This window comes from Lepisma saccharinum, chromosome 1, assembly GCF_977018435.1.
Source record: "Lepisma saccharinum chromosome 1, izLepSacc3.1, whole genome shotgun sequence".
Taxonomy (NCBI): domain Eukaryota; kingdom Metazoa; phylum Arthropoda; class Insecta; order Zygentoma; family Lepismatidae; genus Lepisma; species Lepisma saccharinum.
In genome coordinates this window covers 139,564,052-139,586,743 of record NC_139229.1, presented here as the reverse complement: position 1 = coordinate 139,586,743, position 22,692 = coordinate 139,564,052, and the positions used below count along the sequence as shown (strand labels likewise).

General features: G+C 37.4%; 2 protein-coding genes across 3 annotated transcripts in view; one reads left to right on the top strand and one right to left on the bottom strand.

The window, feature by feature from the left end:
* The window catches only part of LOC146001660 (transmembrane protein 234 homolog), a 37,287-nt gene extending 31,962 nt beyond the window's left edge, over positions 1-5,325 (bottom strand). Inside the window, exons 1-2 of the mRNA XM_083139277.1 lie at positions 5,131-5,325; positions 1,145-1,296 (exon numbers count right to left, since the gene is read on the bottom strand). Coding sequence (XP_082995403.1) covers positions 1,145-1,296; positions 5,131-5,146 — 168 coding nt within the window. The 5' untranslated portion in view covers positions 5,147-5,325. The remainder of the gene's footprint in view (positions 1-1,144; positions 1,297-5,130) is intronic.
* The window catches only part of Sys1 (Sys1 golgi trafficking protein), a 50,018-nt gene extending 27,999 nt beyond the window's left edge, over positions 1-22,019 (top strand). Inside the window, exons 1-4 of one of the 2 annotated variants that reach the window (XM_083139264.1) lie at positions 5,407-5,656; positions 11,243-11,414; positions 14,178-14,245; positions 21,377-22,019. In XM_083139264.1, coding sequence (XP_082995390.1) covers positions 11,244-11,414; positions 14,178-14,245; positions 21,377-21,617 — 480 coding nt within the window. In that variant the 5' untranslated portion in view covers positions 5,407-5,656; position 11,243 and the 3' untranslated portion in view covers positions 21,618-22,019. Of the gene's footprint in view, positions 1-5,406; positions 5,657-11,242; positions 11,415-14,177; positions 14,246-21,376 lie in introns of those variants that run through there. The other variant, XM_083139255.1, reaches the window with a different exon arrangement.
* The last annotated feature ends 673 nt before the right edge of the window (positions 22,020-22,692 follow it).

Genomic DNA, 22,692 nt, shown 5'->3' with positions numbered 1-22,692 from the left:
AGTATTTGGTAAGTTTTTTAAAAAATTTGGTCACTTAAATCAGTAATTTTGACACCTTGACTAGTTTCCACCCCTGCTCGTACATTCCCAATTTTTTCCCTTTGACAAATTCTGTTCAAATACCACATATCAGGAAGACAGAAGCAAATGTAAAATAAGAACCAACATAGAATTGCTTTGCAAATGTTCAGATTTCCCTGTTTCTCACACACTTTCAGATGTATTTTCCCTACTTCGCTTTTCAGTATGGAATTTATGAACCTAGAATTCCCGTTCATGAGAAATTTGTGTGTCATAAACAACACAGCTCCTACGATACAAAGGCCATCTGGGATGAATGGCAGAAGAGGGCACCAGCTGAGGGAACGGTAAAGGCTCTGGTGTGGAGAGTGCGACTGGTGGACTCTCTCCAGAAGGAGGTTACCTTGGCCACGGAATCACCATGCCTCCCTCCGCACAAAGGGATTTAAAGGGAGCCGGTGGAATCTCACCCTGCCACGATTTCACCAGCTCAAGAGAGCCTCCTGACATTCAGTGGCAAATGGTTGAAAACATTAGTGTGCTGGAAGCAAAGAAATGTATGAATCAAAGATTGGTTCAGAAGAAATAAAAAATTTATAGCCGGACATCTCCGATCACCTAGATGACCCAGAGTATATGCTGCTGCATAAGAGTTCACTGGAAAGATACAAAACTGGTGGCCTCATGCACTCATTAGAAATATGTTTCAAAATTGCATGAGTACTTTTTACCCGTATGCAGATCCTGGGAGATATTCTTTATGTACTGATATGCACCTTTTTGCTGTGTGTTATAGTTCTTGAACTATAAACGTTTGAAACCCTGGATGGAATGAATCACCCGGTAAATGGATTGGAAGTGTACAGTGTGTTTGTTTGAATCTATAAGTGCTTGTGATATCATGAAACCTCTTTTAATATAATATAGGTTTTACAAATACTATTTTGCATCATCTCACAACTAAATAAAATTAACCAAATATATCATTCATATATATTGATATATTTTTAATACGTCTTATCATGGCTGCTGTTAGCAGGGGACCCACAATAATTCAGAAAAATGTATTATAGACAGCACACTCTCCCAATAATATAATAAAGATAATGTTTATGTCTCTTACCTTCCAATTGAGCACCAAATATCTTATTTCTTTTAAGAATCTTGAAAATGCATTGTTGGCTTCAATGTTTTGAACTCCTGCACACCCTTTCTTTATTAGTGGATTGGTTATTCCCCACAACAGGCTCACAACCACAAGGTAAAGAGACGATTCTAGCAAAAGATTTAGAGGAAAAAATTATTATCACAAACAAAATAGTACAGCATGAAAAGCACTAATATCCCCAGTGATAGATGCATACTAACAGTGAAAACAATGTTGGATGGCAGCAATGTAATTGTTGAATTAGTACAAACCTCCATGGTTTGGAATATTTTGGTGTCGTTTGGAAACCAATAGAATTAACCTTCATGTTATTGGTAGGTAGTTAGGCATGGGCTTACTGGGCCCAAGGTCCAGGTCCCTACCCAAATTTTTTGCCAAATTACACTGCTCTGCAACATTGAAAAATGGCATTAACTGTTTTTGAATGGCTCTTGCTTTGTTTCCATATTATGCAAGAGAATGTAATTGAAATGATCTGCAAATGTAATGCGTGTGTTACAAGGCATTCTTTTTCACAGAAGAGAGAACAAGTATTGCAGAATAGCGGAAATGATTGTGAAAGTAAATGTGAAGCTTTCTGAAAGTAATTAACACTGCAGTTCTGAAAAATCCGATTTATTGTCGAAAGGAAGAATTAAAGCTACATTATGCAAATATACCCATGAAAAGGCATTCCACAGGCTGCAAGAGGCTCGAAAGACATGTTTGAGGCAGTGGCGATTCCTCCATGTAGGAAGTGAGGAACTTCCTCCTACAGTTTCATTTATACTCATTACCAGTTTTCTACTTCTTAAGAGTTTAATAAGCATTATAAAATTTTGAGCGCAATCAAGGTTCGCTACTCGACTGTCAAGAGTCAATGTGCTAGCTGTCATCCGCTCGTTCCAGATCTGTTGCAGTCTTTGCCTGCCGGTGAGGAACCTTTCTCGTCATCCTACAGGCAGATGGGTGAGGGGCAGTGCAAGGGAGGGTGGGAGTACGCGAGGAAGGTCCTGTGGGTTCCACAAAAGTGATGCCAAATCTAGAACAATGGTTCTAAACCTAGTAAAATTTGAACTTCGTTGGCACCTGGCACACTGTGTTAGCCATAATGGGAAATCCAGCATCATCTCAAAAACGGGCATCCCTGGGAAACAGAAAAATTGAATTCTAATGAAGATATTTTGAGGAAATATTTGTTTTTAAGAAAATCTCCAGATCTTGTTTGTACTTCTCTAGCGGACTTGTTTCAAACAAAAGGAAGTATGCCGACCAAGGGACGAGCTTTTACCAGCCCTGATCCGTCGTCTTGTTTTCATCTTTTCTTTATCCTCCCCGATTTAACAAGGGAGGTACATTTCATAAAAGGAAATCGGTAGAAAGAGTTGGAGGTCACAAATAAAGCAAACTGACGCCGTTACCAGTCATGGAATTTTCTTCAACTGTTTTCAAGCACTATGCTAAACCCATATTTTTTGTTTTGGAATGGTCAAAATTCCTAATGTTGCTTAACTACAATAAATAATCAATAACACAGTTCACAACTCCAAAATAGCAAAATAAAATTGAACTTAAAAGTCATCAGAAAATGATAATAAATTAATGGTAATTGTATAATAATAAACCCTAGCATAATTTTATCACATTTAGCGTAATTTATGGGTTGAAACAGCACATTTCTTATCGGGAGGTTGGTATTGGCAAAGCTGTTCTTAATCCACACATGACGGGCAGGGAAGGCCTGCAGCTAACATTACACATCCAATGGCTAAAGCAAGGTGCAGGCATTTTCAAAAAACTTTCCTTGGTCTGTTTACCATAACATCCTACACCACAAAAATTCCACGAGTCGCCACTGGTTTGAGGTCAGCTCCAACATCATGAGATGTTGAAAGCAATTAGGGAAATTCTTATAATACTAACAGTTCTAAACCTGGCCTGCCTAACCTAACCACAAAGTCATTTGGGGCATTATTTGAATCCTAAGAGCTCTAAACCTGACTCGCCTAACAAGGAAACCCCTTCGCACCTTACACAGAACCAGAAGTCCGTAAATAAGACAACAGTAAACGGTAAAACTTAGGTACGGTCCCAACCCCTCTCACTAGTTTCTTTAGTCACTTTTAACATTCGTACTTACCTATTCTGCATTACGAAAGAGTATTCAAGGTGGTATTTTGCTTTTTTCACGAAAATAATTTCAATTTGTGACATGAGGAGTAATTATTGTTGTTCCTCATTTCGCTCCCTTAAGACACAATATGGCAAAGACAGCTTGACTAGCGTGGTACATCATCATTGGGTATGCAGTGTTTCCAACCTTGTCAAACCAAAAAATCCCCATGAACCATTCACGGATAGCCCCATGAACCATGAACACAAATAGCCCCAGAAACTGAAAAATCCCCACACACCATGCAAGGCAAGGCAAGGTTAGGTTCGGTTACGTTAAGCAAACATAGTTTAAAATTGTCATCTTCTTGCAAAAAAAATGGTGTGGTTGGAAACACTGACAGGGAGTTAGTTACGTCATCAAACATTCACAACATTTAGTTCACGTAGTGCAAGGAAATGAAAGGAACGAAAATTGTGCATCAGAGAGATATTGCTGTTCAAAAATACATCATTTCCCAGTGAAATAATTCCACAATGAAAGAAAATACCTACACGAACTTCTAAATGCTACAGTAACTAATTCCCCTAAGTAGTTTGGGTAAAAATGTCATAGCCGGGAAATGGATTTCTTCAAATTTACAGGAGAAAGTACTTACGGAATTGAGTTTCTGTGTAATTTCGGAAGGTCGTGGAAGTGTTTTCTCGCATTTTTCAATGTATTTGGCTGCTAAATCATGTATTTTTCTATAATAATGTCCGTCCGTTGCACGAAAGCTGTTGCTTGCATTTCCATCCATGTGCTTGAACCGGATGTTGCAAGCATCTGATGACGTAATCCCCGGTAAGTGTTTCCAAACACAAAGTTTTTTCACAATATTGCCCAACCTAAAGCAACCTAACCTAACCTTACTGATGGTGCGTGGGGCTATTCATGGATGGTTATACAATCCAGAATTGTTTTGGGGGCTATTAGTGGATGGTCATACTATCCCGAATGGTTTTTGGGACTATATGGGAATGGTTTTCGGGGCTATGCAGGAATTTTTCTGTTAAGAAGGTTGAAACACAACGCTAGTCAAGATTTGCCCGCCATTTTGCATGTTCAGGAAGCGAGTAAAGAACGAACAATAATTACTCGATATGTCGATAATAGATACTAATATCAGCTAGAGTCTAGTTTACGTCCTTCTTGCCCGTTCACAAAACCGTGCTAGCAGACAGCCGGCGCTCCGGCCTCTGTAGGATAAGTAAGTTTTTCTTTTGACACTTTCTGTCACTAACCATTCACGGGAACGAGGTTAGTTTAGGCCGGTTAGGTTAGGTTCCATTAGCACTCATTTCACCCCTAAATATGTGCATCATCGAAAAATGTCCTCAGTACGTTCAATCACGCATATCCGGACAACATAGGTTTTTCTCGTTTTCCTCGCCTTGGGATTTAGTTTGTTGTTTTTATACAATAACCTTTCCAACGATATATGACACATATTCCTTATGAAAAGGACGTAATCTAGACTCTTACCCTAATATCGTTAAAAAAAAAGCGAAATACCTTGTTAAACAATCTTTCGCAATGCAGAATAGGTAAGTACGAATGTCAACAATTGCAGAATAAACGAGTTACAGACATTTCCCGGCTTTGATAGTTTTACCAACCGAAATAAGTAGAAACCGAACCATGCACCATGATGAAATCGGAACTTGAGCCGTCGTGAATCTTCGTCAACTTTTATCTGTCAAGGTGACTGACAGGACATATGATCCGTTTACAGTAATGTATCAAACAAATGCACTTTAATATAAATTATCGAATCCAATTTCTTGACATTCGCAACTGCATTGCTTACCAATAGTGTTCTCCATCAAAATGTGTATATATATATATATATTTTTCTTTTTTATACTAAACAAAATGCATTTTAAACACGTTATACTATCTTACATAATAAGTAGACCTCAGTATGTAATGCAACATGTTGTGTGTACTAGCTATCTGATTTGGTTCTTGTGATTGTAGATTTGGTCAAATTCGTCGTAAGGGTGTTTGTAAATCCGCAAACTAGATTTTTACTACAGCCTACAGCCCCATTAAGGATCATACGATTTGTCCTTTACCGCCAGTCCGTCAGAGAAGTTTTGTTTTTGACCCACCAACTCACACATGGACACGTCACTATCAAATAAGGAAAAATAACAAAGAATCACACATGACCTTAATGGTAAAATCTACGTGCAACCCTCGTCTCCTAGAGGAAAAACATTGTAAGCTGCAAGGAACAGAACTGTCCGGCTGATAACATTTGTTCATAAAAAAAAAATGTAAAACGTTGAGCGCTGTTGTGATTTATGTCAACGATCTTCCTGGCATTGCACGTAAGTCATAATATATGGTTTGTGGTTCATATTTTCGAAAGTGTTTCGTAAATAATGCTCTGTACCTTAGCTTCTAGTATATAAAGTTATACGTTTATGTTAAAATAATAGCTATTGTTTAGTTTCCATTGGTTCCATATGCCTCCATCGAAAGATTTTGACACTCCGTTCAGACATTTCATATTCATTGAAGTAGAAAACAATTCATCTACATAGTGTCCCAGGTTAAATATCAGAATTCTCTCAGATTAAACATTTCTGTATTTACAAGTGTGTACACCCAACGGCAAAAGAAACAGTAGGCGAATTGTCCATCAAAATGACATGTTTTCACAATGTTACGATAATGAATTGAAATAAAAACGTCAATAAGTAGATGGCTCTGAATCAACAGAATTCCATTCCTTTAAACAACACAGGATGCAGAGAATAAAGAATTATAAAATATCAATAAACAATTTGCCTACTATTTTCGCTGTACAATGAAAGTGTGTACTTTACAAATTCTATTCCTCTCTTCTGAAGTATCATCTGTGCCCAAGTTCCTTTTGTTTCATTGCGATTTCATCATGCTACGAATGCAATTTTAACATGGTTCGATTTCGATTTACTTCTGTTGACACATTCTGCGGTGTTCTCGCGATTACTTAGGATTTTGTTCCATATAAGCTTTCATAGTTAGGTTAGGCAGGCCTGGTTTGGTTCTTTTAGCATGAAAATAAAGTCCTTCATTGCATTCTACTAGGTTTCCGATTTACTTCTACATTAATTCCCACTAGTCTAAGGTACGTACAGTCTCTTGTCAACGGAAAATACATTGTCCATGGGAAGTGTGCATGCTTGCATAAGGTAATATTTAAGTTGTTTTTTTTCACAACAAAAACTTTTTTTCAAAATCTAAACAGTGCTCATTACATTAAGGAAGGCTCAGTAACACTTTACTATAGGGGTGACAGATTTCTTACTTTTTACAGGAGAAAGTACTTACACAAAGCATTTTCTGTAGCGTTGTGGAAGTTCGTGAATGTAGTTTTGATCCATTTTAATGCGAATGCATGTTGTTTTGTGTGAAAATCTCTGTCCGACATGCTGTTTCTGCTGCCGCCATTTGCTTTCTGCACGAGAGCACAATGTTCCGTGTGTTAGATAACGTAAACCCCGTAGTCGATAGTGTTTTTTCCATTCGTGCAACTTATTTGGCCGGTAAATAATGTCATTTTCAGCATTAATGTATCTCCCTTGCGTATCCCCGGTTCAAATCCTGGAACTTTTATAACGTTGGAAGAGGCCCCGGTGCCCACCCATCATCGAATAACATGGGTACATGGGGGAAACCCTGGGGGGTAAAGGCAGTCAGGGGCGTGATGCTGATGCCCCACTCACGACCCGATCAAGAAAGTGTGTGGCATTACCCCCCCCCCTATACGCCTTCATGGCGTGGTGCTAAGCACAGGGGAACACGTTATCTTCTTTACATAACATGACAAGGCTAGTTGGGTTTGATTTGATAGGTTTAATTTTTCAATACTGTCTTTTTGTTACTTTTACATACATGCACACAGTGGGAATAGGGAGGATAAGTACGTAACACTTTAGAAATAAAGTGGCCTTCAGAGCATGGATTTCTATGTAGCTGTGATCTGACAATTAGTATTCTTGCATGCAAATTAACTTTCGGTCAGGTGAAATGTAAAGAGTTACATCATTAGGCATGGTGAGCCCAACAGGCACTTTCCTCAAAAAAAAGTTTGTAACCATGAAACCACGAGAAAAATTGAAATGTAAAATTTAGTATTCAGTTTTCATCCTTTGTTATATTGACAAGCTTATTTCGCAATTTCTAGACGTGACTGCCAATTTTTAACTGCAGATTCGTGGTTACGAGGCCAAAATTAGTGAGTACGCCGAATTTTTAAGTAATCAGAGATACTTCCGGTATTCTGAATATAGGCCTATACCTTTTTTTTTAAAAAATAAAATAAACTGAAATACCTTTGAGACCGACAGCTAATAGTAACATTTCTCAATTCTGTTTATACATTGGGATGTGAGAGAGTACATTCTGACTGTTTTTTTTTTAAAAGGCCCCATAGTAAATGTTCTTTACATTGTTTTATACCCTGCCCCAAATTACCCCAAGGTTGGGGGAATGTGAGGCACTTCTCATTTTTTGTACTTTTTACCTCTGTAGTTCAGTCCCTGCGCAAAGTTGCCCCATCTTGAGGGTATTTTGGCAAAAAGACAGTAAAAGACATCAATTCATATTATTCAATGTAATTTATGTGCTTACAGTGAGAATAAAAAATATTTACATAAGGGTTTTCTTCCATGAGTTTTTGATGACAAACAAAGGAAATTATTGAGAAGTGTCTAATAACCTAACCTAAGAAATAATAATTTCAGACTTCTGATAACATTGTGGTGTAAACAGCTTACAAACTAGACATCAAACATATTCTTAAATGCTAGAAAAGGACGTTAGGCCTACTAGCAATTCATGAACTGATAAACGTACAGGTACTAAGCCTATATGAAAAAGGAATGTAGAACATTTTACAGGTCTATTTTGTTAACTAAACTTCAAATTTAAGTACAAAAAGATAATCAAATTTACACTTCTAACTTTAGAAAACCAAATTAAGCACAAGAGGTCATGTTTTCTCCCCCAAATTACCCCAGTTTTTAACTTTTCTTCACTTCACAAAATATAATGGGCCTAGCACAGGGAAACAAACACCATCTTGAAGGTTAACCCACACATGTGAAAAGTGTGTAAGTTAAACTGTTCTGTGTGTTGATTGTGTGGTTGTGAGCACAGTTAAACACTGACCTTCGAAACTGCACTGTCCAGTTTTACCTGAAAAACATTTTTTTAGGTTCGATGGGTTAGCCTAGAAAATAGTTTACAAGTGAGGGTCTTCAAAATATTAGAACCAACAAACTGTAAAAATTTCATTACATTCTGCATAGTAGGTTTTGTATAATTCAAACTTTTCTCTAAAAATGTCCCACTGCTCCAAATTACCCCAACCTACCATATTTTTTATTTGGCATCGGATGAAATACTGGGGTGAGATCTTTACATATCTTATGGATAAGGCATATTTTACCTATTCACGTTTTTACAACATATTTCTTCAATTTTCTCCTAAGACATATTTCTGTATAATTTCATACTTGTCTTGCATATAATCAGTTATTTTATAATTTTTCTTCGTACCTTTAGCGCAACATATAGTTTATATTATCGATGACAGGTTAAGGAAATTATGGACAAAGACATTAAAAGCAGATGCTGTCTTTTCTTACCAGCTAGTACAGACAATAATACCCCCCCCCCATTTATATATCCCGAACAATTGATAGCCTTTCTAACATTATTGAGGAAAAATTTTCTGTCATAGTTGTGCGGGAACTAGAATCACCGTAAACAAGTTTCAGTTGTTCTAATTTCTTTACCTTTTTTTTTCGCTTCTCATGAGAATCAGACAAAAGTAAAAATTATAATCGGTAAATTACAGCCCCTACTCTATCGGCAATCGAGTACGGTACTTTCAAGATGACTTGTCGTTCGAGCCACGCACGTTTCAGTGTGTCTACTCTGTATTGGCTCTCTCTCTATCACTGGAGCAGGCGAACGGAAATAAGTCTCTGTGCAAGAAGTGACATGAAACGGCTCCACCAATGAACACATGAGAGGGAATGGGATTGCATGGAGGAGGAACATTCCAGCAGGTGGCCTTCCCTTGTGGTACAAAAGCATTGCGAAATATCTAAAAGAAGGTCCAAGTTTTGATTGTTTAATTGCGAATTAACAAGGTTTGATTTCTATTTATGTCTGTTTACACATTCTTCAGAGCCTTAGTCATTATATATTATATGCTTTCTTGAGAACGATTTTTCCCTTCCATATACTTCTACATGATTTTTCGTTTGCAAGCTCTATGCACTTACTGTTGTTATGGATCCAGTCTATTGCTACCATCTACTTCATATGCGTGTGGGTGCAAAGGGGTATTATGTCTACATATTTCTGTTGTTAGGTAAGGTGGGTCATGTTTATGGTTGTTAGCTTTCAATACCTGCTCTCACAATATCTGGTCTCAAGCTCGAAATCCCAATCGAGCCTTGCATAAATATCTGCTGGAATGGAACTCTCTGTGTGATAGTACCGCAAACCAGGAACAGCTGGTTGTTGCAAGCACGGATGCTCGCATAAGCTGCTTCATAATTTCTCAGATGAATAATACTTAGTGAAGCTTTGGCAGTGTTTCTCCAAGCTTCAAAGTTACTTCCACAATTGTTTCCAGTATTCTAAAGAACCTCCTAATACTCCTATGAAACTTGCAAAAAAATCACGAAGTATTCAGAACCGTTATATACAGAAAGAAACAATCAACTGCTAAGATAACAGTAGGAAAATTGTCCATTTTTTTCTTCATTCTTTCTTCTTTTTTTTAGGAATGGAATTGTGTTGATGCTGGAGCACAGGTTGTTTGTTCTATGTTTAATTTTTTTTAAAAAAAATTCAATTCGTAACCTCACATTGCAGAAAACAGAGTGAATGAACATGTAAGGACAATTTGCACACTTATATTTTCTGAGAGCTGTACAGTCAGGAGAAAATTGCCTTTGTTGAGAACTTATGGAAAAACATGCTGAAATTCATACAACTTGCACCTTATCCTGAAAAACAGCCTTTCAATTTTTATCATCACCTGGCATGTCTGCCAAAAAGGTATATAAATTGTAGGAATTTTAGAATTGTCAGTATTTTGTTGTTCATGCCTATGAACAACAAATTTATCCTTTTGAGTATACAATTACTTGTGGATTTATAGTTCCATTTATATTACTTTTCTCCATCTTCATATATTTATGAGATCTTGGTGAAATAGGAGAGAGATTGACCACAAAGTAGCAGCTGCACTATATTGGTTATATGGTTTGAATTTTGTTTGTTTTCTTGCGATGCCCAACATATTCTTTTTGTGCATTGGATGCCAAATTCTGGATGTCATTATGTGCCACAATATATAATGCAAATTTTTATTAACTTGGTATATTTTTCCCCATTTACTTTATAATCTGATTATGCATAATCTAGTGTATTTTTATATATTTTAGTCAACTTAGTGTTGAGGTTCCAACCTTATAATAAGTTTATATAATATAGTGGTTATGGGTTTGACGTCCAAGAGCAAATACCAAATTTTTACATCCCAGTTCAAACCATAGATCCAATTCCAGTCTACCTGTACATAGAGCAGATCTGAATGTAAAAACAAACCATGTTTTTACAGAGATTCTAGGTCACCAAAACTAAAAATATTGTCTTTCTCTGATGAACAGATTCTTTTTTTAGACACAAATCTGGTACATGCCTATTATGAGTATCCAATGTTATATATTAACAGAATGAATTGAGATGTTGTGCATGCATGGTTGAACACCATGTATATGGTTAACACTCATATTTCTGCACCTGCAAATAAATTTGGATATTTTCAGCCCAGTTTAAATGGCCTTTAGTAATGTGACTGCTAATAGTAGAATAGTAAAATAGTTGACTGCTATTGCTTCTAGGATGAAAAGAATGAGCAGTCAGTTTAGAAGTTCAACGTGGGATCCTCTTCTGATAACTTCGCAGATCATAGCACTCCAGAGTGTGCTCTATGTCACTCTTGGATTGTGGACAGTGATTATGGATGGCCTTGTAGGTTCTTCTAGATCATTAGACCATCTTTTCAAATACCAGGTAGGAACAACCAAGAACGATTGTTTATACAATTTCCTGTTAATTCAACTCATGTTTAAATATGCTATATATTTTTTTTGTGTGTGTGTGTATCTGTGATTTTTTCCCCTCTGAAGGCATCAGCAACAAGTGCATAACACATATCATAAAAGTGTAGAATGACTAGCCATGTGAGGTTGTGTTTTTGTATGCATATCTTAGAGCTTGAGAAAGTTCTGGGAAACCAGAACGAGATGTCGCAGATAAAATTAAATAATAACCACTAAAAATAGCTGTGTTAGATTATTTTGAATCTATAAAAAAGTGGTTATGCGAACCTTAAAGAAGAATATTTCAGGCAATATGCAGGTACCATTTTGAACCCTCACATCCAGCATTGCCTAGGGGGAGGGGGGGGGGGCAATGAAGTTCTACTTGATAAAGGAAAATTGGGTTTTTCAACCATATGCTTGTAGTCTAATCTGTACTGAACAAAACTTGTTTGTAACAAATTTGTAACTCTAACAATCATAGTTTCAGAGACACTTTTTTATTTACAACCTTGCAGAATTTTAAATTTGCCACTGAAAACACGTTCGCCTTTGATGAGGTTTACAATGGAAAAATATTTTTTTTCTAAAAGTATGAGCAACGAGTGTGCAATTTTTGCAACACCAGGGTGGCCACTCTAGGACCATGATAACATTCAAGTATAATTCCCCGTTTTCAAGGCCAGCTTTCCAAAAATTCAAGGGTCCAAGCAAATGTTTTCTCTTCATCAACGTTACATATTAATGCCTCTCACCACGGACACACACGAATATACAGGGTGATTCTTATAGAACCGGCCCGACAAAATGAGTTGTAATATGAAATATACCATGCAGATATTAACGTAATTTATACATGATGTACCTTGGATAGTGTGCTGCTGAGTGTTGATTGTGATCAGAGCATGTGTTTAAAGTGTCCGCCGTTTTCATGAAAGCACGGCTCCACTGCATTTGCATATTCGCCGTGACTCGCCAGTGTTTCTCCAGCGATGTACTTGATTTCAGCTGTCCTTTAAAGCTGTTTGTAATGTACTTGGTTTGTTTGCATACACCCTGTCCTTCAGTAAACTCCAGAAGAAAAAATCTGGGCTGGTAGGGTCGAAGGATTTTGGGGGCCTGATGCCTAGACACTGCAAACACGTTCGTATGTGCACCACTATATCCTTTAGCCTTACAGCATAAGTGTTGTCACCTGTCAGACCATCTGCACACAATTCGACTCAGCACAGCCCACGGATTGTTAAGTCGTAATTGTGAGCTGATCACCTGCAGCATTATTAGCACCAAATACCTCTACAAACATTCAAACTCAAATTTACCTAATGAATTTCTTGCAATAAACTTCCATATACCAGGTAGATTGTCACTAACAAAGTAAATGGATTGAGATAATTCTGTTTCATGTTTTCCATGCAGCTTTCTTCTTCCTTGATAAAAATAAAAGCTAAATTGTGAAAAAACTTGCTTTGGGGCATTTATAAATATGTATAAATTCAATGGGATTTGGATTAATAAAGTTGCAGTTTTTCACGTCTACAGAGAAATATTCATGTAGAATTCACAAAATTCCCAGTGAGTAGCCAAGAATGGAACACACATCAGGCAATATGCAGGTACTGTTTTGAACCCTCACATTCTGGCGTTGCCTATGTTCGGGCCGGCGATCTTAAAATTTCATTAAAAAAATATTCATTTTATTTGCTTTTATCATCTTGTGGCTTTTTAACTATGCGAAGATGAGAACAAGTTATTTAACAGGAGGTTAAGCATAAATTGCTTTTATTATTTACTGTGGTTAATAAGACCAGGTGCACAGTGGATCAGACACGATCTTCTGTTTCGGCGATCTCCTGTGTCAGAATATAACCATGTTTCATTTGCAATTAAATAAAAATATCGCTGCCATGATACTGTACTCCAGTTCAGAAATTTGACCTGAAGTTGCCTCCATTTCCAGACTGTAATTAGTCGTTTGTGGCTGAATTGAATGGATTCACGCATGTGCAGATCGTTTTGTTGCAAGCTGCTCCTTGTGATACCAAATTCCCCAGATATTCACAAACTGCCGCAACATGACTCCAGTCAAATGTTTCGTCCATGTACGGCCACCCGGGTACCGAAGCAAACTTTTCACCCGTCTAGTTTCCAGTGGTGGAATGATGCCAAGGGTCCCAGGTGAATGTCCATTCATCACTCATCCCCATCTTCGGAAATTAGCCAAGAGGCATAAAACGCAAAGTAAAATAAACTAAATCAATCAATTCAGGGGTGGAAGAAAAGAATTGCTAACAAATCCAGCCTTTGTTTGTCAGAATTATTTTTCCTTTGTGAGGAAGCTGCACAAAAAAAGCTGCTATTTTCCCACCTTTTTTGTTCGACACCAAGACTTGCAAGAGTCATAATTGTTTAATATGTGTGTTAACAATAATGTAAAAGAAGAAAATCGTAACCAGCGAAAAATAACGACATTATAACTTAAAAACTACGAGCATGCTAGAGGATCTTGATCGAGATGCTCGGGATGCAAAAGGTTAAAGGTTAAAAACATTTCATGCAGAAGAACACACATTTAAAATTTTCAATTCTTATTGCAGTCGTATTTGATCCTTTATATGTTGTAGATTGGTTTCCTTTCCTTATTAGTGCTTGTGCTAAAAAATGTTGGTAAAGTTTTCTGATTTACAAGAGTTTCACATGTATGCATTACTAAACTTGAAAAATACTTTTTCAGGAAATCCACGTTCGGAATTTTGGTGGCAAATTGGTTATCACAGCATTTGTTTTAAATGCATTAACTGGGTAAGTAAATTAAATTTACTATTGTAACAGAATTTAAAAGTGACCATATCTTCATGCATACTTTTTTTCCACTAGTGCATGTGTATTTTGCTGTAAACATGAAGTTTGGGTATTCTGAGTTCACAATTGAAGAAACTAGTCAATGGTTTATTGGTTATTTAATGGTACATTAAGTTAATTGTGATTATTAAATCAGAGAAACACCAGTCAAGGACTCAATCCGGAAACTTTAGCAACAAGCACGGATTGTGCCCAGCCACCAAGACAGCAAAACAAGTTGTGTGGAAATGTTCTCATTGATTGAGCTAAATCCATCATCATATGATGATTAGGATGAGTAAGGATATCACCTGCTGAATACTATTTTGTCGTATGTCCATCTGCACTAACTCTTCAGGAGAATTGATTGGATGTATGTAGCTTTTGAATATGCTACACGATTTGCGCAAAACATGTTATTAATGTTGACACCACTTGACATCCAGATATGTCACTTCGGAACGTGATGCATGAGCATGTAAGTTACACGATAATGTCATTAACTTATTTCTGACGAAAAGTCGACATCCGACAAAACAGAATTCAGCTGGCAATGTGATGAAGGGACACTCACAAAGAACACCCATGCCCAGGCAGGAATATGAACCTGGAACTACTGGCATCATCGTAGCACACTGTGCTAACCATTCCAACATGGAGGTCGACAGCAACTCAACCTGTAGCTGATGAAGAGATGGTAGTGTTGTAGCCAAACATGGTCCAGCGTCTTTCGACAAAGATTTTCTGTTACTTTTAACTATGTATCTCATTCACAAGGTTTGCCCTCACCTTGGCACCTTCCGAATGGTGAAAACGTCTGGTGATATATCTTAGGTCTTCTTGATTTTTTAGAAACGTTATTGGTTTTTCCAACTTTGCAAAAATAGTTCATGAAATGTTTGAATGTTAACATGACACTGAATTCAGATATTGTACTGTTTTATACAAAATTGTGAAGAATTGTTGCCACTTCAGTGGTCAATCTCTATCTCACCATCAAAGGTTGAGAGTTCATCATTTTTATTTAATCACCATCAGGGAATGGATTTGTATGTACCACAAAAAAGGGGTAGATAGATATGTAAATGTATATTTTTCATTAAACAAGCTACTCGCCTAGTAGTTAGAGTGCCAAATGCCTAAAAGTGGCATAACCTGGTATTGAGGTATGAATAAAATGTTTTGACTATTTTTGAAAGCTCATGTTATGTACATTTCAGATCTGATTGATGCCACTCTGTCAACCTTGGGTTATTTGAGTAATTCAAGAAGGTGTTCTATATGGCGGACTTTCCAGTTAATGACCTATATCTCAGTAACCAATGGTCGTCAACAGAAAACCATTTTTTGGTCTTGAACCTCATTAGATGGACTACAAAAAAGATTCTGTTTAGTTTTTCGTTAATGTGAGTAGTTTTACCGTAATTTAAAAAATAATCTTTAAAATATGTAATTTTTCCAGCACTTTTTGAAGTTTTTGCCTTGTAACTTTGAATAAATTAAATGACAGGAAATTGTTTTAAATAAAAGTGGTAGCCCAATTCATAACCTTTATAAACTATAGGCTAAAAGATTAAAAATCAGCAACTTACGTGTGTGAGTATGAGATTTTTTGTACTACGTTTCGGAGGTTACACTACCTCCTTCTTCAGGTTGAAACGATGTTATTCAGACACTTGACATGGTGCCTCGTCGTGAAAGTGAAGGTTAAGGATTTAGGTTAAAAAGTTGCATGAAGGACACTTTCTAAAAAAGAATATAAATTACACATCTAAAACCGCGCAATACTATAAAAAACAAAAGAACGTCCAAGGCTGAAGTCGGCGAACTGCCGACCAGTGCTCGGGGTAGGCGAATGCACGGTGTCAGCCCGTACCTGGGGAAAGAAAACTTCCCCTCCTCAATCCTTCCAAACTGGGGCTCGGGAGTCACCAATCCAAGGTGAAATCGACTTCCACCTCGGCGGCTTTCCTAACCTCAGGAGTAACACGGAAGCCCATCTCGTCCCTATTCACTGCGGCTTTATCCCATTTTTTAAAGAAATTAACCCAGCCGTCTTCTAAATTCCCATCGTCCCTATTAAGTTTGTTCCAATTTTTCGCGCATATATAGGCAGCTTCATATACGTTTCTGTCCAATTTATTGTTAACCTCCCTAATAACTTCCCTTTTAGCAATCTTATGTCGGTTAACCAATATGTGTTCAGATAATCCTGTTTTGGGTATGCCCTCCTTTACGTCCTTATCATGCTCTCCCCACCTAACTTGCATACTTCTCCGGGTCTGTCCCACATATTCCTTTCCGCATTCACACACTATCCTGTACACTCCCTTCCGCTCTTCAGGGTTATTGCGCCTATCCCCCCTCCCTTTCTTATAAGACGTAAAGTGCTTTTCAATACTCCGGGGTGCTCTTACCCCACATTTAATCCCGTAACCCCTCACGGACTTTTCAATTTTCTCGGAGACCCCCTTAAAATACGGGATCCCGACAAAATATGTGTTCTTTTCACCGTTTCCTACCTCAGTTTTTTCCTCCTCTTTGTCATTTTGCGATGTTTCTTGTCTAACAATCCTTTTGGCTTTCCTAGCTACTTTTTCCAGGTCGCGGATAGTATACCCATTCTTTACCCCCACCTTCCTTATCCATTCTCCTTCTTTCTCTTTCTCTTTTTCGTCATTGCACAGTCTTTCGGCGCGAATGAAAAAGTTAAGAAAAACATTTAATTTAGTCCTATTCGAATGTTGGGATCTCTTATGGAGGTACAGCTCTCCAGCTAACGGTTTATGAAAGACCCCGGTTACGATCCGTTGTCCGGTTTTAGTAAGGCACAAGTCAAGATCCTAAATCCTTAACCTTCACTTTCACGACGAGGCACCATGTCAGGTGTCTGAATAACATCGTTTCAACCTGAAGAAGGAGGTAGTGTAACCTCCGAAACGTAGTACAAAAAATCTCATACTCACACACGTAAGTTGCTGATTTTTAATCTTTTAGCCTATAGTTTATATTTAATTGTGAGTAATTCGCACATTATCAGTATGTTATTGATCTCCGATACGGGGAGGAAAGTGCGCAAATTTGAAAAGTTGAGGATTAAGCTTAATAAGACCCTAATTAGGATAGGTTTCCTTAAGCATTGTAGGAAGAAGGGTTTTTTACCGAGTTTTTTAAAGTGGGGGTACCAACCCCTTAGTTTTAAAGGGCTGGATCAAAAGAGGGAAATACAGTTTAGAATGCTGGGGAAATGCATAAGGGAGGCTTATGCACAGGTGGATAGGCTCAACTCTGAATGTTACAGGTTACATTTGGAAATAGGAGGACGATTAGACCAGGTAACATGGGGGCGCATTGAGGAACGTCATTCTAGAACAGTCGAACAGGCGAAGGTAAGAGATATCGAAACAATTAGGAGAAAATTAATTAAATTGGGAATTAACGAGGGAGTTAAGGAGGGAGAGAATAGGGACAGAAAAGGGGATGAAAATAAAGCCAATATTTTAAATCTAACAAAACTTCAACCCCCTAAGGCCTTAGCGGAGATTATGAAAATGGGGCATAAGTTTGCCATTAGGGATGAAAACTTCGAAAAAGAGGAATTCGTCATAGCGGCGGAGAAAATAGTAGGAAAATTAGACGAAAAAGAAGATAAATCCAATGTCAGGGTAAAAATTCGTGACATTATAGATGAACAAATGCACCTAAGCATAAGGGAACAAGGCCCACCCGTTACCAATCATAGGGCACCAAAGGGGAAAACGGAAAGTAAGCTTAGGGGGAGTCTTCGTAATGTGAAAAAATGGGTTAAACAAAGTGACGTGTATTTGGTTAGATCGGATAAGGAAAACAAGATGGTTATTATCGGGAAAGAGGAATACCATAGTAAGTTGGAAGATAGCTTTAGAAGTAATGACTACGAAGAAATCAAAGTTAACCCCATTAATAAAATCAAACGAGAAATCAGAAAAGGCATTGAAACCAGTTTTACCTTGGGAAGCGCGGAAAAAAAGAAATTACTTAAGGGGGTTAAGGAAGGGAATATTCCTACGGCCTTTGGGATACCTAAGACCCATAAGGAGGGGATACCCCTCAGACCCATCATCCCCATGTATGCACATCCAGGATATGGTTTAGCTAAAGAAATGATTAAGAGGATGGGAAAAATGAATATGGACACTCCGTATAGCGTCAAAAACTCTCTTATGGTCAAAGAAACTATTGAGAAACTCACCATAGGAGAACGGGACGTAATCTGTAGTTTCGACGTTATTAATCTGTACCCCAGTGTCCCCCGGGACAAAGCTGGAGATTGTTTGTATAGATGGTTGATTGACCAAAAAGTTGAAATCTTGGTCGCCTGGGAGTATGTCCGGTGGTTTTTTCTCATTACGGGGTACAATTACTTCTACGTTAACGATAAAATCTTCCGACAAAAAGAAGGGTTGGCCATGGGCGATCCCATCTCTGGCCTTGTGGCCAACATCTTCATGCACTACGTCGAAAAAGCCGCTATGGAGCATGTAGGGGGGAGGGGGGAGGTAAAATATTATGGGAGATACGTAGATGACATCCTCATCATAGGGAATGAAATCAAACTTGACAGCATTTTCGACCAATTGGGGAAGCAGGACCCCAGAATTGGGTTTACTAGGGAAGACATGGCCAACGGAAAGATCCACTTTCTTGACTTGTGCCTTACTAAAACCGGACAACGGATCGTAACCGGGGTCTTTCATAAACCGTTAGCTGGAGAGCTGTACCTCCATAAGAGATCCCAACATTCGAATAGGACTAAATTAAATGTTTTTCTTAACTTTTTCATTCGCGCCGAAAGACTGTGCAATGACGAAAAAGAGAAAGAGAAAGAAGGAGAATGGATAAGGAAGGTGGGGGTAAAGAATGGGTATACTATCCGCGACCTAGAAAAAGTAGCTAGGAAAGCCAAAAGGATTGTTAGACAAGAAACATCGCAAAATGACAAAGAGGAGGAAAAAACTGAGGTAGGAAACGGTGAAAAGAACACATATTTTGTCGGGATCCCGTATTTTAAGGGGGTCTCCGAGAAAATTGAAAAGTCCGTGAGGGGTTACGGGATTAAATGTGGGGTAAGAGCACCCCGGAGTATTGAAAAGCACTTTACGTCTTATAAGAAAGGGAGGGGGGATAGGCGCAATAACCCTGAAGAGCGGAAGGGAGTGTACAGGATAGTGTGTGAATGCGGAAAGGAATATGTGGGACAGACCGGGAGAAGTATGCAAGTTAGGTGGGGAGAGCATGATAAGGACGTAAAGGAGGGCATACCCAAAACAGGATTATCTGAACACATATTGGTTAACCGACATAAGATTGCTAAAAGGGAAGTTATTAGGGAGGTTAACAATAAATTGGACAGAAACGTATATGAAGCTGCCTATATATGCGCGAAAAATTGGAACAAACTTAATAGGGACGATGGGAATTTAGAAGACGGCTGGGTTAATTTCTTTAAAAAATGGGATAAAGCCGCAGTGAATAGGGACGAGATGGGCTTCCGTGTTACTCCTGAGGTTAGGAAAGCCGCCGAGGTGGAAGTCGATTTCACCTTGGATTGGTGACTCCCGAGCCCCAGTTTGGAAGGATTGAGGAGGGGAAGTTTTCTTTCCCCAGGTACGGGCTGACACCGTGCATTCGCCTACCCCGAGCACTGGTCGGCAGTTCGCCGACTTCAGCCTTGGACGTTCTTTTGTTTTTTATAGTATTGCGCGGTTTTAGATGTGTAATTTATATTCTTTTTTAGAAAGTGTCCTTCATGCAACTTTTTAACCTAAATCCTTAACCTTCACTTTCACGACGAGGCACCATGTCAGGTGTCTGAATAACATCGTTTCAACCTGAAGAAGGAGGTAGTGTAACCTCCGAAACGTAGTACAAAAAATCTCATACTTACACACGTAAGTTGCTGATTTTTAATCTTTTAGCCTATAGTTTATATTTAATTGTGAGTAATTCGCACATTATCAGTATTCATAACCTTTACAACAATATAAGACTTGATACATTTGAATGAAAAATATGTCAGAAAATGGAGGATAGATATATATATATATATATATATATATATATATATATATGTATATTTTGTAAAATATAATTGGGCTACCACTTTTATTTAAAACAATTTCCTGTCAGTTAATTTATTCAAAAGTTACAAGGCCAAAACTTCAAAAAGTGTTAAAAAAAATTACGTATTTTAAGGATTATTCTTTAATTTACGGTACAACTACTCACATTAGCGAAAAACTGAACAGAATTTTTCGTAGTCCATCTAATGAGGATCAAGACCAGAAAAAAGGTTTTCTGTTTATGACCATTGGTTACTGATATATAGGTCATTAACTGGAAAGTCCACCATATTGGACGCCATCTTGAATTACTCAAATTGCTTAAGGTTGACAAGAGTGGCATCAATCGGATCTGAAATGTACATAACATAAGCTTTCAAAATTAGTCAAAACGTTTTATTCATACCTTAAGTCAAGCTTTTCCATTTGCCACCCAGGCTGTAGCTAAATAAAGTGCATTAGACTTTCATGACATTAACTGTAATGCAAAATTCAAATACAAAATGCGCTTTATTTTTTTACCAAAACAATGGTTTGCCAAACTTTCTTGCAAGTGCTGGAATGTGAATCTTCCCCTGTTGTCCCTAAAGACATGTTTATATTGATTGTAACTGGATTCAGTATATTGCATGAAGATGTGGGAGTATATTTTCAAATATGCAGTGGATTTCTCCTTGAAAACTTGAGCTTGCTTTGTCAAGATTTAAAATAAATAGAGTACAAAATGAACAGGATACAGATGAATGGAAAATGAAATAAGGGATATTATAGTTAAAATTATATGTAAGATGCATTTTTTGAGCTTACCACAATTCAAAAAGATAATAGAAAATAGCATGGTATAAAGATATGTATAAATCCATATATCCCTATTGTCACAATTAGCCAAAAGTGACTAAATGTGAAAGTCTTGTAACTTCTGTGTGTGCATATTATACTTCAATGTGGTATTTTAATCAAATACATAATTATTTTTTTATTCTCAATTTAGTGCTGTTGCCCTCTGGTTCTTAGTGCAACGTACAAAGTTGTGTTTGGACTTCACAGCAACTGCCCATTTGGTTCATCTCATAGTATGCTGGACATACAATGGTTATTTCCCCAACACATTCTCATGGTGGATTCTTAACATAGCATGTCTTGCAATTATGTGCGTGTGTGGTGAGTTTTTGTGCATGAGGACGGAACTAAAGGCAATTCCATTGAATTTGGGGCCAAAGACAGATTTATAGCAGTGCTTTTTTTATTACTATTATTTGTACTGGAGAGGAATTATCATTGTGCAGTGATTTAACTAGAACATCAGTGGTGATTTTTTTGTGATTCCATTATTGTGACATATTTTCGTAAGTAACTTTATTCTCCCATGAACTGTGAACAAGTTAATTACACTGCATGTTTAGTGCATGAAAAATTTAAGTTATGGGTTATATGTGTAATAGAATTTTTTGTTATAGGACTATTTGTTATATAAATAATAAAATGAACTAGGAACGTACAGACTTCATTCAACATATGTAACAAAAATTTCAAACAGTATGCTCCATTCTAACTATACTTAAAACAGTTGAATCCAAGTAAGAATACAGATGCCACAGCACGTAATATACAAGGGGTATTCAGAACATAGTTTCTGCTAGGCTGTTCAAAAAGAAAAAAGACACGCATATTTGTCACACAATACAACCACAATCCTAACACCACAAACTATTTTTCCATGTAGTCCATCATTGCAAACAACAATAATAAGGTCTAAGAATGCAATGAAATCTAATGTCTGTTACAAAATATTATTGGGAATTTGCAAAAATTGAAGTTGCCATTGTTATTGCACTCATCACACCAACACCCAGGCTTTTGTAGAGCCTTGTTGCCAAAATTGGCTGTACTTCAATTTTTCCCATTTCCCCTCAGCCATCACCTTGCAATTTTAAAGGGGTCACTTGTTTAGTTGTACATTCCTACCATTCAAAATCAGGGTTATTGACCTGATTTCACCCTATTAGTCTTTTGATAGTTTTTCTTGTATGTACGCATTACTTGCATTGTAGAATTATTTTCCTGTAGTTTACGGTTATTACAAGCATAAGAAAACAGTTTTTCGTTGTGACGTTTCAGGAGAACACACGCTCCCTTCATCAGACATTTATTTTCATTTGACTAAAGATACAGTTAGTTATCTGTATGAACGTCACAACGAAAAATATTTTCTTATGTTTGTAATAACCGTAAACTACAGGAAAATAGTCTTTTGATTATCTTGAAACTAATAGGTACTTTGAGCTAAAGCATGCTGCTGATTTCTAT